Below are 16,172 nucleotides of genomic sequence, written 5' to 3' on the forward strand. Positions count from 1 at the left end.
TTATCTGATGATATGTGTTTACTTAATGTGGCGTTTGCAGATTAGTCATGTAAAAAAAATACCATGCACAGAGATGGCACATATTTACCATCAACATACATATCTAAAAACATATAAATAAAGTTTGGCCTTGTTTGATCAGGCTGATGGAGCACACACATAAAGTCAGAGCCGCCTTTTGAAATTAGAGCAAGCGGCATTTTGGGCCGGACTGACAGAAAGGGGGTGGGTCGTGGTGTTTACGGAGAAATGAAACTAAGTTCAGCCTGAAGCCCGAAGCGAAGCGAAACTTTTCCAGCCAACACAAGCAGGTAATTAAAGTAAAACCCCTTCAGTTTTCTTTTATTCGGTTTATCGAGGTTATACGTTAACTATTTGTTTACCAATCGTAAAGCAGCGACTGAAAGCGACGAGCAACAAGCCTGTGTGAAATCTATAATGTAAACATGTCGTATTTTAATATGAAGAAATTATTACCTAATTATTATCGTTGAGTAAGTTGTGCAGCTGGCTGGGCAGGCTGAAGTCCCATCAGACATGACATTTACATTTACCTTTAGGCAGGAAGTGTACAGTGATCTACAGTGATATATCTCATGCCTTCTCTTTATTTTTGTGTATGTGTAGAGTGTGGACATTTTTGACCTAACACCATAAACATTATTTGCTTTAGTCTTCCTGCATGATCATTCAAAAGGTGACATGCATGTGGATTTTATGTGAGCCGTAGAGCTCAGCTTTCTCAACTTTTTTGGCCACAAACTTATCAATCAGCCTCAGTCATAATCATCATATTCTTTTCTCTAGACATGGCCTCTGCCAGCAGCCTCCTGTGCGAAGAACAGTTCCTGTGTTCGATCTGTCTTCATGTCTTTACTGATCCTGTCACTACTCCATGTGGACACAACTACTGCAAGAGCTGCATCACAGAGTACTGGAACAGCTGTGACCTGGCACAGTGTCCCCTTTGTAAGGAAAGGTTCCGCTGCAGACCCCAGCTTCGGGTCAACACAGGGTTTAGGGATATGGTTGAAAATTTTAGCAAGATGGGGGTGAATGACGGCGATGACATCTTTGCCAAACCAGGTGAGGTGCCCTGTGACATATGCTCCGTACCGAAGCTCAAGGCCCAGAAGACGTGCTTGGTGTGCAAGGTCTCGTACTGCCAGCCCCACCTGGAGTCTCATCGGAGGGTCAAAAGGCTTAAGAAGCACAGGCTGACGGATCCTGTGTCAAAACCAGAGGAAAGAGTGTGTATGAAGCATGGAAAGATAATGAATCTCTTTTGTTCTGAAGACCAGGTGTGTGTATGCTTTATGTGCATGATGGACAACCATGTGACACATAATGCCATTCCATTAGAAGAAGCGTACAGAAAGAAGAGAGCCTGGATTGAGTCTGTGATGCCATATGCAAACATGATGGAAAACTCTAAAACCACGACGGCTGAGAAAACAAAACATTCATTTCAACAGAAGAAGAAAGAGTCAGACAAAGAGATATCAGACATTAAGGATACTTTCAGAGCTCTGGAGGCCACTCTGCAGAGAAACCAGGTTGAGCTGATCGATCAGATCCAAGAGGAGCAGAAAAGAGTTGAGAGGCACACTGAAGCCTACATAAGGCATCTGGAAGGAGATGCTGCTGAGCTGAAGAGGGCTAGAATTAAAATGGAGCAAGCCTTACAAACAGAGGACCACTTTCACTTCCTGAAAAACATCCCATCGTTTGACTTCATTGATCGCGCATTGGGCTTCGACACCAGTCGTCAGAGCTACGTGGAGATGGTGAAAAGATCTCTTGCTCAGATAGAAAAGACACTCAGTAAAGAGATGGAGAGGCTTATGCGTCAGGTCGGGTCCTCTGATGGCCCCAGTCAGACTGACGGTTTTAATCAAGAAGTGTGGGACGCACCTCAGGACAAACTGATGATGATCCAGCAGTATGATGCAGTGAATGTGACTTTGGACCCCTACACAGCCTATTCTCATCTTGTGGTGTCTGGGGATAGGAAGCAACTTACCGTCTGTGAAAGTGACTTCAATGTTTATGGTATAGTGGGGAGAAATTTTTTGCATCTGCCCTTTGTCCTTGCATCAGATGGATTTTCTTCTGGCAGGTTCTACTATGAGGTTCAGGTCAGTGGAAGTAAAGCCTGGCTCCTTGGAGTTGTCAAAGAGCCCATCAAAAAGGATACCTTCTTTTTCCCTGTGCCTGAGGAGGGAGGCTGGACATTGAGTAAAATGCAAAGCGGCTCGGACGTTTACACTGTCCACGGTTCTTCTCTGTACCTGAGAAAAACACCAAAAACAGTTGGTGTGTTCGTTGATTACGAAAAGGGAGAAGTGTCCTTCTATGACGTGGAGGCCAGGACTCTGATCTACTCTTACACAAAATGCACCTTCATTGAGACCATACCCACAGTAAAAGCTGTTCTCTATTCTGTGGCTGGCTATTCCACGAGTGGCAGATCGAAGCTGTATCCTGTTTTTGGAATGCTTGGTTGTGGTTCTGAGGAGAAGCTCGTTATCTCTCCTGTGAGTGGGGCAGCATGAGGTACAGAGATCTACCTGTTCCACCCCTTTGTGTCCCACCTCGGGCATATTATACAAACATCATTCCTACTAATGTTGCTTCTACGTTTACTCTACCTACAGTATCAGTATATTTTAGTATATTTTGTTATTGCCACAGTAGTGGCATGCAGTGAGTGCTCTGAACGCCAAGATTTTTTTTTCATCATATTCCTTGTTGGTGTAGCTCCACTTGGTGCTGATAGGCTTAATAAGAGCTTGAACGTGGAAATAGTTCAATATTGTAGGTTTAATATCAAAAGAGCAGTAGAAGTGGCAAGGAACAATAAAGATCAATAAACTCAATATAATATATACATATTGTTTTATTGTTTTATTCATACATTGTTTTTTCGTTTTTTTTTTTTCCAGTGGATCAGATGTTGCAGTACCTATGTTTGACTGGAAGGTGGCACCATTGCTTTATAAATGTTGTCAACACTTGTGAGCAAATGTGGTGTTTGGGGGGGGACAATGCCTAGACAGAGGAATTATGGGAAATTACAAACTATAATTTATATTTTTATCTATAAGTTCAGCGTTAACCTAAAGTTTGCAGATTTAATTAGCTTTGCTACGTAGTTTGTTGATGAGTGTAGTTCAGCCTAAATATGTGACAATACAGAATGTGTCCTACCAGAAGGTGATATGCTGCATCCATAGAAGCACTTAATGCTTTGATTGCTTCATGTGGAACCTTCCACATCTTGTATTAAATATGCATGCTTGGCCAAATCCTAATACTTAACTGCTAAGTATTGTTCTGCTTAAATAAACATGCATTTAAAAAACATGTGTTTTTCATGCCTTCCTTATGGGTTATATGTTACAGTGGGTCCTGTACTCTCCTGCCTAGATAAACCTTTATATTGTGTATATAATGTATATTCAAATGTTTACAGTAAGTTTGGAAGTTTAGGAAACACAAGTAACAAATATAATCAATAAAATCCTCACTGTTCATTAAGTCAGGGGACAAAGTTCAGAGGAACCCACTACTGATGGATTTCTCTTAAGGGGAACTTTAGCCAGCAGACTATTTATACCTCAGCTGTCTGACTGACTGGCGCCCAGGGAACTGGGACACTGCACATATAAGTGTGTGTGTATCTGTTTGTCTTTGGTCAGTGTCTAGTTGGAAATGTCTTTCTAAGATGATGTGTAATTGTGTGTGTGGACAATGAAATAGAACAGGGAGTTTAGACTGACCAGTCAGGAGTTATGCCACACAAGTTTGATAGAGTAAGCAGATCATCCATCTGACTGGCTCTATATCTTAAGAGCATCACACTAAAAATCTGGCATATATGCTGCCAAAATTAGGAAATAATGTGTGTGTCCCTTGATTGTTTTATCAATTTACAAATGAAGCATACTGACCTTTAAGGGATTCAAATGACATATGAAAGACATATCATCAAGTAGGGAGGAAGGAGAAGAAGTTAAACCTGGATGCACTTCAGCTGAATAGTGAACAAAAGAAAACAAAGTATTTGCCTAAATTTAGCATCTTTATATTATAGCTATTAAACTGACACAGATCTATGCAACATGTGCCAAAGTGTTAAATGAATTAAAAGAATAAGCTAATAAAGTTTATATTTAGATGTCAAGATGAAAGCATTTTTTTAATTCCCATGCGAATTTTAATAATAATGGATTATCGTGCACGCGCCCCCGGCTGGGAGACAGGAAGGGAGCGGTGGTGCCGGTGGTGGGTCTCTTTTCTTTCTTTCTTTCTTTTTTAATTTATTTAATTTTAATAACAACAAAAAATATCTTTACATCTTATACAGTGTGCACAAAGCGGGACGCTGATTTTAATTGTAATTTATTAAAAAAAAAAACTGTGGGTCACGTTCCCGTATCTCGCAGGCGCGCACTCCGTCGTGGTGACGTCACGGGAGCGCCCGAGCCCGAGCAGTTGGGGAAGCCTCCAGTGGAGGAGCTGGCAGAGACGGAAAAGAGGGAAAGACACACCGGAGAGACAGACGGGGACAGAGAGGCGGACACGGAACACGAAGACATCCCGAAAGAGAGCGTTTCACTCTGAGCGCCTGTTACGTTGTGACAGCAGCGGAATATAAGTGTAGAGGGATATGTGACTGGCCTCTTTGTACACAGACCTTATTTCACAACCGAGGGCAGCAACGGCAACAGAGCCGCAGTGAGTACTGGAACTTGTGAGTGTGTGTGCGTGTACACATGTTTTATCGCAAGGGCCTACGTGTCTGTGTGTGTGTCTTGTTGACCACTTCACACATGTGTGTGTGTGTGTGTGTGTGTGTGTTGGGTCGTTGCAGCCAGACACGCTTGAGGGATACCAGGCAGTAATTAAAATGTGATGGCCGCTCTGAGGCGCAGCAGTTTGGGGTCAGCTGAGATGAGACGTGCAGTACAGTAGCACTCTCTGACCAGACTTGTCATTATGGTACAATGTGAGCTCATTCAGCTAAGGGCTCTTTCAATAAACCAGTTGTAGCTGCACAGCCAGAGGCTTTCCCTGGAATAACAAGCTAATAACACTACGTCTTGTCTCTGTGCTTTTAAATGCGATTATCAATCTGCTCAGTGTGTTGCAGGCGGCACATGAAGCTGCTGACAGCCTTCTCAAATTTGCTATAACATCCCTGTAATGTTGCTGTACAGTGGCTCTATCACTCAATACTCCCTTAGGGACCTGAAGTGTGCCTGTGGTAGTCAATACCAGTTTTATATCTCGCTGTAATATTCCCATGGGGACTTTTAGTTGTTGTGCTGTAATATTTTCTAGCAGGGTTATCAGCACACACTGTTTGCAAACTTAAGCTCACTTGTGCAAAACATGAATCTGATATGACCGTGTTGATGAAGGTAGGGGAAGGTGGGAAGTGGTGGTGGTGGTGATTTCCTCCCAGTTCCACCCACTTCTTTGCACCGCCCCTCCTCCGGGAACGTCCAGTCAAGGAACCGAGCTGCTTCCTTTCCACTGAGATTAATGTAAACGCTGGACATTTAAAAATGTCTGGAGAATAAATTTAAAAAAGTTTTTTTACTACAGATTACAGACTACATATCCCTTAGTCTTAATATGTAGTGTGTTCTGTTAGATTAGGTATTCCTACTGCAGACTTTACTGAGTATTATTGGTAAACGTGTGGCATTCACATAATAGTGCTGCCTAAAGCAGACTGATGTATAGTCTGGCCAAAACATGAAGAGCCACTTTATATTTGACTTTTCAATAAAAGGACTAACACTTCTACAACACCTTTTCTTGTAATAACAACACTGCAGTGCTGCACAGAGTTCGGAAGCTAGCTCATATCCAAAATGTTGTAGTTCTGAAATGGCTATTTAGTTTCTAGACAGTATGTATTAAATAATATCATATATGTTGTAAATTAGCCAGCTGGTTACCATGCAGGTACGGCTAACACTCAGTCAGCTAGCACTTTAGTTTAGTAGGACACCTGCTGTACTTTCTGCTTCTAAATTTTAATGTGAATAACACAGACTTTACCTGCATTATGCAGACCTTAAATAAACTACAACTTCTTTTAACAGTGTGATAATGGAGACTTTGAAAAAAGATTCCTGTTATGTGCTGTTTGCTGTTGTGGCATCAGCAACTGTAGAATATGTTATTGTAATGTTATTGAATTTTTGATGTGATGATATTGTATATGCTTTTACACCTAATGGTAGAGACATCAGGCTTTTCCTGCAATGAAATTAATTTATTAAATTAAGGACTTAAATGTGTGTATTGTAAGTATTCTAATAATACACGCATCCAAATGTTCCCTTGTTTTAAGCTTGCAAGTTGACTGAGAGCAACTTCCTCTTGTGCCTGGGGGAGTTACACTTTCTCTTCTAACACACACTCCCGGATTAGTTTTAGTGCTTCCCTGCTTTTGTGTTAATTGGTGAGTCTCAACGGTACATTTTCCATATTTGTTATGTAGGCAGCAGCCAAGATTAGATCTGTGCGATGTCAGAGTCTGGATGCACTTTTTTTGTGCGTCGGAGTGTTTGTGTGCATGGAATTTCTGTGTGAGTCAGTCAGTGTGTGTGTGTGTGCACTCCTGATTGCAGTGCACATTTTGTTTGCCCAGCCTGCATCTTGGATTAATTTCCTTTAGTACACAATAGACTAGAACTGATACTATCTGTCCCATATCAGTGTTGTGCTTTGCAGTGTCTGAACCACATACTGTGTGTTATCACAGGAGGAGAGGACAGACAGAGAGGACCAGGATTAAGGTGCAAAAACACATCTGTCCCTACATTATTTACTGTCACAGATGGCTAATAAGAATAATTGGGCTGTTCATTTAATAAAAGCAAACTTCAATATCCTGTCAGCTTTTCCATTTGTTCTTGTAAAAGTTGAAAATGTCTAAAATAAACCTCAGCAAGAATTAAGTAGAAATGACTATGTGTTGTCATTCTGTGACAGAAGTATCATTGGTCATCAATATTATGCTCTGACAAGGAGATACTGTCTCACATCAGTTTGTGTGTAGAAGGCAAATCATTGCTGACACAAGGCTTAAAACTAAACAGCAGGATTGCATAAGCTTTCCACTGCACAGCTGTACTAAATGAACCCCAGAAAAGCCCTATGTTGTGAGAAACTGGGTATCGGTACAGTTTGGTCATGGTTCGGCTGCTTACAGATTAGCGTTTAAATAATGGTTGTTGCACAACATTCTCATTCAGTGAGATGTGTAACCCCAGATAGCACCAGTGAGTCCTTTCCTGCCGCATCAGATCATGACGAAGCTGACAGGAACAGAGAGCGATGGAGAATTGTAATATTCAGCATGGATGTAAATGTGTTTTTATGAACCCCAATCCCCGGGAGAGAGAGGAACTTTGTCAAGTTGGTCTCCCACGCTGTAAACAGCAGCTGGCTAAGTATAGGTTGAGAAACATTTGTGTCGCGTTGTGCAGTGTGACAGACGGATTTGTGGTTGTCACATAAATAGAACATGCCGAACACCTTCAGGAATGCTGATGGAGAAAGAGAGAGGAAGTGAAAGCATCAAGAAGACAAGTGGGTCAGAAAGGGAAAGGAGGGATTGGAGGTATAGCCTTGTGTGTGGTAGCCTTGTGGGATATTCTAGACCTGTATGAAGCCTAAGACAGCATGGTTTTTAGGACCTGCTCAGGGAGGCAGAGGATGAAACACAGGGCGTGTGTCCGCTGGTGTTTCCTGTGGAGTGTTTTGTAGACGTAAAGTGGATGAGAAGGTTATTTTGGGTCTCAGGTTCTTTCCTGAGCTCGTTTCATAATCACTTCCAAAAGGAGCATACGTAGTACAACATGTAGAGTTATTGGTTGGGTGTTTGTCAGAGAAACAATCAAAACAGCTAAAAGTCAGTGCTTTCATGTGCAGCTCATTCTACCTGAACACTAGAAGACTGGGTTGAGCTTCAGCCCTGACCTCAGATGAGGATTTACAGTCTCTAAGGTCAACTGGCCCTTTTTGAACTTTCAGCATTTAAAAGATGTTTATTATAGCAGCACACATTGCTTTGTCACACGTGTGTAAATTAGTGAGAGGGATAGTACTACATGCCTGCTTGCTGGATATCCCATGATTCCAACTGCATCATGTGAACTTTAGACTGCATCACTTGAACTTTAGAAACCACGACATGATCTATTTTGAGGTTTCCATGAAGTCTACAAGAAAATAAAAAAGAAGAGTATCCAGTAAATTTAACCTCACAACCAAAAACAAATTTAATTAACTCAATAAATGCAAAAATATTGCACCAGAAAAATCAAGCCTGACATTGTGTGCATTTTTGTGTAATAATGAGAATTGGGATATAAGCATATATCTGTGGATGCTCTCATTCATCCAGATCATAGTCATTTCCAAGAGTTTTAATCAAGGCAACTGGACTCAAGGATTGTTTTTTGAAGACGTTTCGCCACTCCCTCAAAAAACAATCCTTGAATCCAGTTGCCTCGATTTAAACTCCTGGAAAAGATATACGCATATACATTATGTACACATCAGCAGGTCCAGAGGGGAGGAGAAGCAGGAGGAAAACCCTCGACACACATACAGCCTTTCAGTCTCATAGTCCTCAAATGAAGCATTAGATGTGTGTGTGTGTTTTTTTGTGACAGGATCACTCACGGCCACTGAACCAACGTGCATGTGTTTTTTTTCTGTGTGCATCCATAAATATGTTTGAATGTTTATTTGTAGACTGACATATGTGTGTCTAAGTCCATATACTGTACATAAGTCTGTGTGTGTGTGTGTGTGCGCGCGCGCCAGTGCCCAAGCTGGAGGCAGGGTCCTGGCCTGTTTCTATCCAGGTGTGTGTTTTTGGCCCAGGGGGAATAGAGCAGATGGTCCCTGTTTATGCGTGTGTGTGGCTGTAATTGGCTGTCACTATCCTCTCCATGTCCAAAGATCTGTGCCTACATCAATACATCAGTAAGAAGATATATACCTGTTAAAGGGCAGGGTCAGGTACAGCCAAACAGGTCAAGTACCTAATGTACTAACTTTGCAGACAAATAGCAGTTTAAAGGGCAAGAAGCTGCATTTATGTGTTTGAATGGGTGCTATTAGATGATTAAAGCAGAAAAACTATAGAAATGTATCTTCTTGTGTGTCACTGAGAAGAGCATCGATCAAATAACCCGTTTGTCCAATGGTTCATGGACAGATGGACAGATGGTTCAGTCTCCAAGGATACCACAGAGACTGACTGATGACAATAGATATGGTTTATCTGTTGTCCATTTAAACTGTTAGTTAGGTGCCCTGGAAGAATTCATAACAGAGAGCATGAAATTTCAGCAACCTCTGAGACATTTTTCAGAATCATGTGTGAGCCCACGCTCATAATAAATTATGTTAATTATAGTGACACTGAAATTGAATTCCGCAGATCTGGCATTATTTATACTGCTGTGAAAAATTATGAGGCTTCTTTGACACGATTGACTTAATAAGTTTAATAGTTAAGGTGTTTATTTCATTTCACAGACACACACACACACATACTGTTGCCGACATGTAATGACAAAACATTATTTCATGCATTTTAATTTTATCTAATACAGTTTTATAATTTTTGCATTTACTGCAATAGGATCTTTCTATCCGCTGTGACTCATATGACAGAAATAAACAATGGATTTTTTTTCTCAAAATTTATAGCTTCAGGACAATATCTTTGATATTCTGGAAAGCATACCTGCAGCCCTCTATACCTTACTAGGCAATAATAATTTGGTTCATAAAAGGACACATAATGTCAAGTGCCTGTTATAAGCTACCAGAAACCAGAGTGACATTTATCAATGCAATCAACATTCACAAAGAGATGGCGTTAGCACTTTTTTAGCTTTTTGCAATTTTAGTGTATATTCTAAACTTGGTCATTCCCTTTACATGCACCATACACAGAAATAAAACTAGTTAATTGCTCAGAGGAAAGATAATGTGACCCACAGCTGGCAATTTTTACTTTTGTTTCTTACTTTACTCACTCACTCTTAAGTCTTTGTCTCTTTTTTTCTTTCCTTTTAGGTGATCCCATCATCCCAGGCCTTGAGGATTACCTTGCTGCCTTTATCTAGAGAAAGGCCTTATTGATTTGTGCTTTCTAACAAAGCCCATGGATTATAGCAGGGTGTTGGAAAGGCCTTCATCACAGTGAATTTAACACTATGACACATTTCACATCTGAAAGAGCTACAGCAGAGGACTGACACCCTTCACATTTTTGAAGGAACATCCACGTGTATTTAGCTTTATTTACCAGTGTGATTCAGAATCATCTCTACAGTACACTTCTCACATTCTCTCACCATGTACGGTAGCTCTCGTTCCGTCTCCAAACTTGATGTCGTTGGATCCAATGGTAATGGATCAGCGTCAGGGAGTCCCGGGCGCTCACCACGCCTTCCTCGCTCTCCACGTTTAGGACACCGTCGAAACAGCAGCAGCAGCTCCACCGGTGGACTTACCGGGACCGGTAAAACTTTATCAATGGAGAACATTCAGTCTCTTAATGCTGCCTATGCAACTGGTGGTCCTATGTACTTCACGGACACAGCAGATGACCCTGTCGGCATTGGGAGCCTAGGCAGTGGGCTGAATCCCTCTCTGCCCAAAAGCACTATGACACTGGGCAGGGCAGGGGCCCGGGTCCCGTATGGGGTGAGGGCAGCAGTCATGGGGAGCAGTCCAAATATAAACACAGGAGGAGGGGGAAGCAGTGGAGCGGTCATGCCCAGTGATGCAATAGCATTTGGAGGGGAACTGCAAAACCAGCCTGCACAAGCAGCTACTGTGCCCCATTCCATGAGACAGGTGAAGTATCACATGGTTTTAATCTAAGATTTGTAATAGCAGTATAAAAAACAGAAGACACTTTTGCAACTGTTCTCTTCTGATACCAGATGTGAGATGTTTGAAATGCATACATGTTAAAGTGTTATTATTTTCTTCTTAACTCATCCTGAAGCTAAATAAAAACAGCATGAGTAGGCATGAGTACAGTATGTTTAAAGGTCTGCCCTCCCACTCCCTCTGCACTATTAGTCATAACCTGAAAGCTCATCTCTTTAAGAAGTAGTTTTTGTCCTCCATTCGATTCTAATTCCTTCATTGACAAAGCTTACCTATCTAACCTTTTACTGTCCGTTACATGCATGTCGTGTACACCGATAAGCCACGCTGACATTTATTATTTCATTATAATAACACCTGTTATCTGGGGAGGAAATGGCAGCAGGGTGCACTTTGCTAAGAAGAAGAAGAAGTGGTTTTAATGTGGTATGTAAAGAGTTTTAATGTAAAGAGCAAACCTGCTCTTGTGTGCACATGGCTAAAATAAGATTTTCAAAGCCTATAAAGAGTCATTTTTCATTAATTTTGCCTAAAACGTATTCCACAAAACATTTAAAACGATTAAAACATTTATTCATGGACCTTTTTCTCCTTAATGCTGAAATATGTAGCAAGGGAATGCCCAGTTTAAATATGTATTTAATATAACCCATCAAGTCACAACTTGACAGGTTCATCTCTGCACACACACATCAGTTTGTGGGGTTGCTTCCATGTTTGATTTTTCATATTTGTGTGGAATTTCAGCACTAGCAGCAGCTTTCAGTGGGAACAGTTCACCTTCAGTCATGTTTACCAGCCATTAGTTGCGGCGGCTGCAATCTGACAGAATGCAAATCATGTCAAAGTTAAGAATGTTGACATTGTCATTGTCAAACTTTTTTATGGTAAACCTGTGTGTGTTGACAGGTGAGAGATGGCGCAATGTCAGACTTGCAGACACAGTTACGAGAAGTGCTGAGGGAGAACGAACTCCTACGCAGAGAAGTAAGGATATTATAAAATGTAGGGTTTTTTTGTTTGTTTACTTTTTTCTCTGGGAATTTTACTGTCTTGAATTTACAAAAGAGTGAAAGCATGCATATTTATTAATAGGAGGCAATCTGATGTGTAAATGCATTCATTCTTATAGCTGGAGGCCAAAGAGTCCAAGTTGAGCTCTTCTATGAACTCCATTAAGACGTTTTGGAGTCCAGAGCTGAAGAAAGAGCGGGCGCTGAGGAAGGACGAGGCCACAAAGATGGCCGTCTGGAAGGAGCAGTACAGAGTGGTGCAGGATGAAACACAGGTGGGTTAACAATACATACGAGTCTTTGTTGCTTGGCTGTAATACCCAGTTCAGATTCACTCAGGTTAGATAATGGCCTTTAGTCTAAACTAGTCTAAGCACTGTGACAAAAGTGAGCATGTCCAGATATTTTTATGGACTCGTGTTCTGGTGGATTTGTGACGGCCCTGAAGACGGGTAAACAGATGAAGCGGGCTGCCTGGTTGGGGACTCCCAGCTGTCTGTTGGTGTTGAGGCCATCTGGATGAGACAGAGACACAGCTAGTCTGGCAGCAGGCTGAAATATTATACAAGAGAGATGACATGCACGCACACACTCTGCCTCACAGTGCCTCGTTACACACTTTGTCATCACAAAATCAGAGCAGAATGCCTGCAGTGATTGCTGCCTTTATTTTTGTGATCTAAGGAAATCACATTTGCATTCTGGGTTTTAACACCTGCTCTCATAACTGCAGTTGTGATTTTTGATGCTGTTTCTATAAAAAATGTGGGAAAAAAGATTTTCCACATGTTTGATGTGTGTGGGAATGTACAGATGTGCATCCATAAAACTGATTCGTTGAGCAATGGAACAGATGATGAGTTTATTAATCTATCATGTAGCTGGACTGCTGCCAGCCCTGCAAAGTGTCTGTGTAACAGTGAGTGAATAGGCATGCTATGACACGTAAGAACATTTTCTGTTCACTTATACAGGGAAAAATCTCATTTTTAAATCCTTTCACTTTCACTCCTTTTCTTTCCTCCAGACAAATCACACCCTATTAACCCGAGGCATGCTCATTTTTCTGCTCTCCTGTCACTTTCCTTCTCTTCAATCTCCCTCTTTTTCTCTTCATCTCTGCCTTTTTGTTTTCTCTTTGCTCCTATTTTTTCCTCTCCTCTTAGTCATTCTCCCTTTCTTCTATTTCTGTCATCACATGCTAAGTCAGCTCTTACATTCTCCCTCGCCCCTACCTCTCTGTGCCTTCGCTGTGTTAAAAATCAAATGAAGTTACCTTTCAGTAATTTTAGGATACATGAGTTCAGACACATGCACGCTGGCTCACGCCCCTGCTGAGGAATGCTTATATCTTCTCCACCCTCCTTCTTTCCTTCCGCTCTTCCTCTCTTATTCACCTCCTCCTTGATGCTTGGCCCACTGTTTTCAGCTCCCCAATGCCAGCTTCTCTTTTTTTGTATCCACACTCCTCTGACTCACATGTTATTTCAGTGTGTGTGTGTCACTGTAGACTCAAAACCAGAATAACAGGCATTTCAATATTTGTAGATTCAATATCTAGTTATCGTATTTGACTGTTATCATGAATCATGTGTGTTAATTTAGTAGTGTTGCCACTATATGTGCCATGATACAGGAGCTCTTAAGTCCATCATTATCAATATATATATATATATATATATTGATAAGGCTGCACCAAGGATACACCAAGAATGACATGCTAATTTTGGCAATTTTCTGATGGACCTAAATCTGTAAAATCAGCGTCATCAGTCTCCTCTAATTAGTGCTCACATGTTGTTCATTCAACATTGCCTGAAGTAAGAGATCGGCAGAACGCTAGACTGTCTCTGGCCTCCATGCTGGTTTCCACTTGTCTGTCCCCAGATTGTATAAATAAAGAAATACATTTGCCATTTGTGGCACATATATGCATTAATTGTGAAGTCAAGTTTACTCATATCTTCTTTTAGCCAGTGTCATTACACTACAGTGGTTACAGTGGTAACCACTGCACCGCCCCCAAACAATGTATCATTATACATTGTTTGGGGGCGGTGCAGTGGTTACCACTGTCACCTCACAGCTCACAGCTTCAAATCTGGCAGGGGCCTTTCTGGGTGAAGTTTGCAGGTTCTCTTTGTGTCTGTGTGAGTTTTCTCCTTCCAAATACCAATGATGTGCATGTTAATTGGGGACTCTAAAATTGGCCATAGGCGTGAGAGTGAATGGTCTCTCTATATTAGTCCTGTGATGACCTGTCCAGGGTGTACCCTGCCTCTCACCCATTGACAGCTGGGATTGGCTCTAGCCCTTGTGTGATCCTGTACGGGACAAAGTGGGTAAAAAAATGGATGGATGAATTAATTTAACTGCACTAGTGTAAGTATTATACACCTGACCGTTGCATTTGGTTTTCTTGATGCTGGAATGTTTTCATGCTCTGAGGGTTTTGTATGTTTTTAGAGAATTTACATTGTCACATTCTGCTAAAAACAAATAATTTAGCAGAGAAAATAGGAAATCTGCAGGTTCTTAGTCATAATAGATGGGAGGAATAGTCTCTCCCTCTGCTGCCATTTGCTCTCCATTGTTTTGCCTCTTTTCACTTTCCCACTTCCAGCAATTTTCTCTTACCACAGCTTCTCCTCATTTCTCTCATCACACTCTCCATCATCTCTTTGTCCCTTGTCTCTGTTTTACTGTCTTTTCCTTTCACTCCCACTCAGCCCCCCTGCTCTCTTCTCTCTCCAGCTGGGCCTGTGCAGCAGATTTGCCACTGAACTCTTTTTAACAGAATGAACACAGGCCATCCTAACAAATCTATTGATGATGGTATACAGATGTCCACTCTAGTCAGTGTTGTCGGTCACCTTTAGTACACTGCTGGGCTTTAGTTTCTGTCATTCGTGTGAGAGTTTGCGTGAATGTGTTCACCTGATTTGTTCCACTTCTTTGATCACAGCAGGTAAGTACAATGTCTCATGCTGAAAAAAGGAGAAGCACAGAAAAAAGGAAAAGATGAAGGAATGTCTGGAATGCTAAGGAAAGCTTCACTTTCTTCTCTTTTTTCTCATCCTTTCCAGCTCTTTGGTAATTTGTCTTTCACGCACAAACACAAAATCTTTTTTTTTGTTCACACAACCAGAGGGAAAGTAGGAGTAAACAATCATGGTTGTAATTACTCAACTAAGAATTTAAATCATTTTTGTCTTAAACAATCACAATAAGTTTTAAAACAAAGTTTTTCCATACAGTTTTTGCTCTCTGAGTGCATGCTTGTTGGTCTCAGCTGTACATGGTTTGTCCTGACACTGAATCATACCAGCTGAACAATAACCACTCTGTCTGTCCGTTTCTGGAGCTGCTAGATGCAATCTATCATGTAGTGTACTCCAGGCGAGCCATGTGACGTCAGAACCAGCGTGTGTCTGAATCTGTGTGTAAAAAAAGAGAGGGATTGTGTGAAATGGGAGTGCCTGATTTCTTTTGTTAGCATACACTTGTCAGGTGTGCAGACTGTTTGTGAAGGTGTGTTTGTGTGTGTTTGGACATTCATTCGGAAGTGCGCATCTTTTACTTTGTGTGTGTGTGTGTCTGTGTGTGTGTCTGTGTGTGTGTGTGTGTCTATGTGTGTGTGTGTGCGCCTGTGAGAAGCACCAGGAGGGAATTGTGTCCTTGTTGGCAGGCTTATGTGTGCGTAAGGACAGTTGGACTTTTGTATACACAAAAGCGTGTGTGTGTGGAGGTGCAAATTGCACAGTTGCCTAAAGTTGTGTATTTATATGTCTGTTAGTGTGTATGTGATATAAACACTCTCTTATTGTCAGTTTTTGTTCACATGCAACTGTCGATATGTGGTTTATGGAAATAGAACGCACTTGGTACGGTGGTACAATGTCATGACTTGTGTGTGTGTCTGTGAAAATGTGTAGCTGCCAGTGGCTGTTGTACTTTTACTGCTGCACTGTTTTCTTTCTCCTCAATTATTTAGCTTAATAGTTGAGTGGGAAGTAGAGGTGTGTGTGTGAGTCTCTGCCACAGAAGGGGAGAGAACATTTTTTCCTCCATCATTACACATGAATCTGAGTGATGCTGCTTGTTCTTCGATTTTATTAGAATGCCAGAATTATTGGTCTAGTGTCAGCTGAGAGGTTCTGTTTTGTTTTAGCAGCAAAGTGTGTGTCTGTGTATGTGTGACTTCCAAACAGG

General features: G+C 41.4%; 2 protein-coding genes across 10 annotated transcripts in view; both read left to right on the top strand.

Moving 5' to 3' along the window:
- Positions 1-186: 186 nt before the first annotated feature.
- Positions 187-3,366, top strand: LOC114432691 (E3 ubiquitin-protein ligase TRIM39-like). Of its 2 annotated transcripts, XM_028400870.1 has the most exons (3): positions 187-311; positions 808-2,556; positions 2,946-3,366. In XM_028400870.1, exon 2 carries the CDS (start codon positions 810-812, stop codon positions 2,553-2,555), a length of 1,746 nt encoding a protein of 581 aa, XP_028256671.1. In that variant the 5' UTR covers positions 187-311; positions 808-809; the 3' UTR covers position 2,556; positions 2,946-3,366. The 2 variants fall into 2 exon arrangements, with proteins under 2 accessions (XP_028256671.1, XP_028256670.1); XM_028400869.1 differs by lacking the exon at positions 2,946-3,366 and having other exon boundaries at positions 808-2,888.
- Positions 3,367-4,448: 1,082 nt separating this feature from the next.
- The window catches only part of LOC114432161 (ELKS/Rab6-interacting/CAST family member 1-like), a 104,318-nt gene continuing 92,594 nt past the window's right edge, over positions 4,449-16,172 (top strand). For all 8 annotated transcript variants that reach the window (XM_028399994.1, XM_028399993.1, XM_028399996.1 and 5 more), the window contains exons 1-4: positions 4,449-4,740; positions 10,123-10,908; positions 11,857-11,934; positions 12,080-12,235. In XM_028399994.1, coding sequence (XP_028255795.1) covers positions 10,405-10,908; positions 11,857-11,934; positions 12,080-12,235 — 738 coding nt within the window. In that variant the 5' untranslated portion in view covers positions 4,449-4,740; positions 10,123-10,404. The remainder of the gene's footprint in view (positions 4,741-10,122; positions 10,909-11,856; positions 11,935-12,079; positions 12,236-16,172) is intronic.

The sequence above is a fragment of the Parambassis ranga genome, chromosome 2 (assembly GCF_900634625.1).
Source record: "Parambassis ranga chromosome 2, fParRan2.1, whole genome shotgun sequence".
NCBI lineage: Eukaryota > Metazoa > Chordata > Actinopteri > Ambassidae > Parambassis > Parambassis ranga.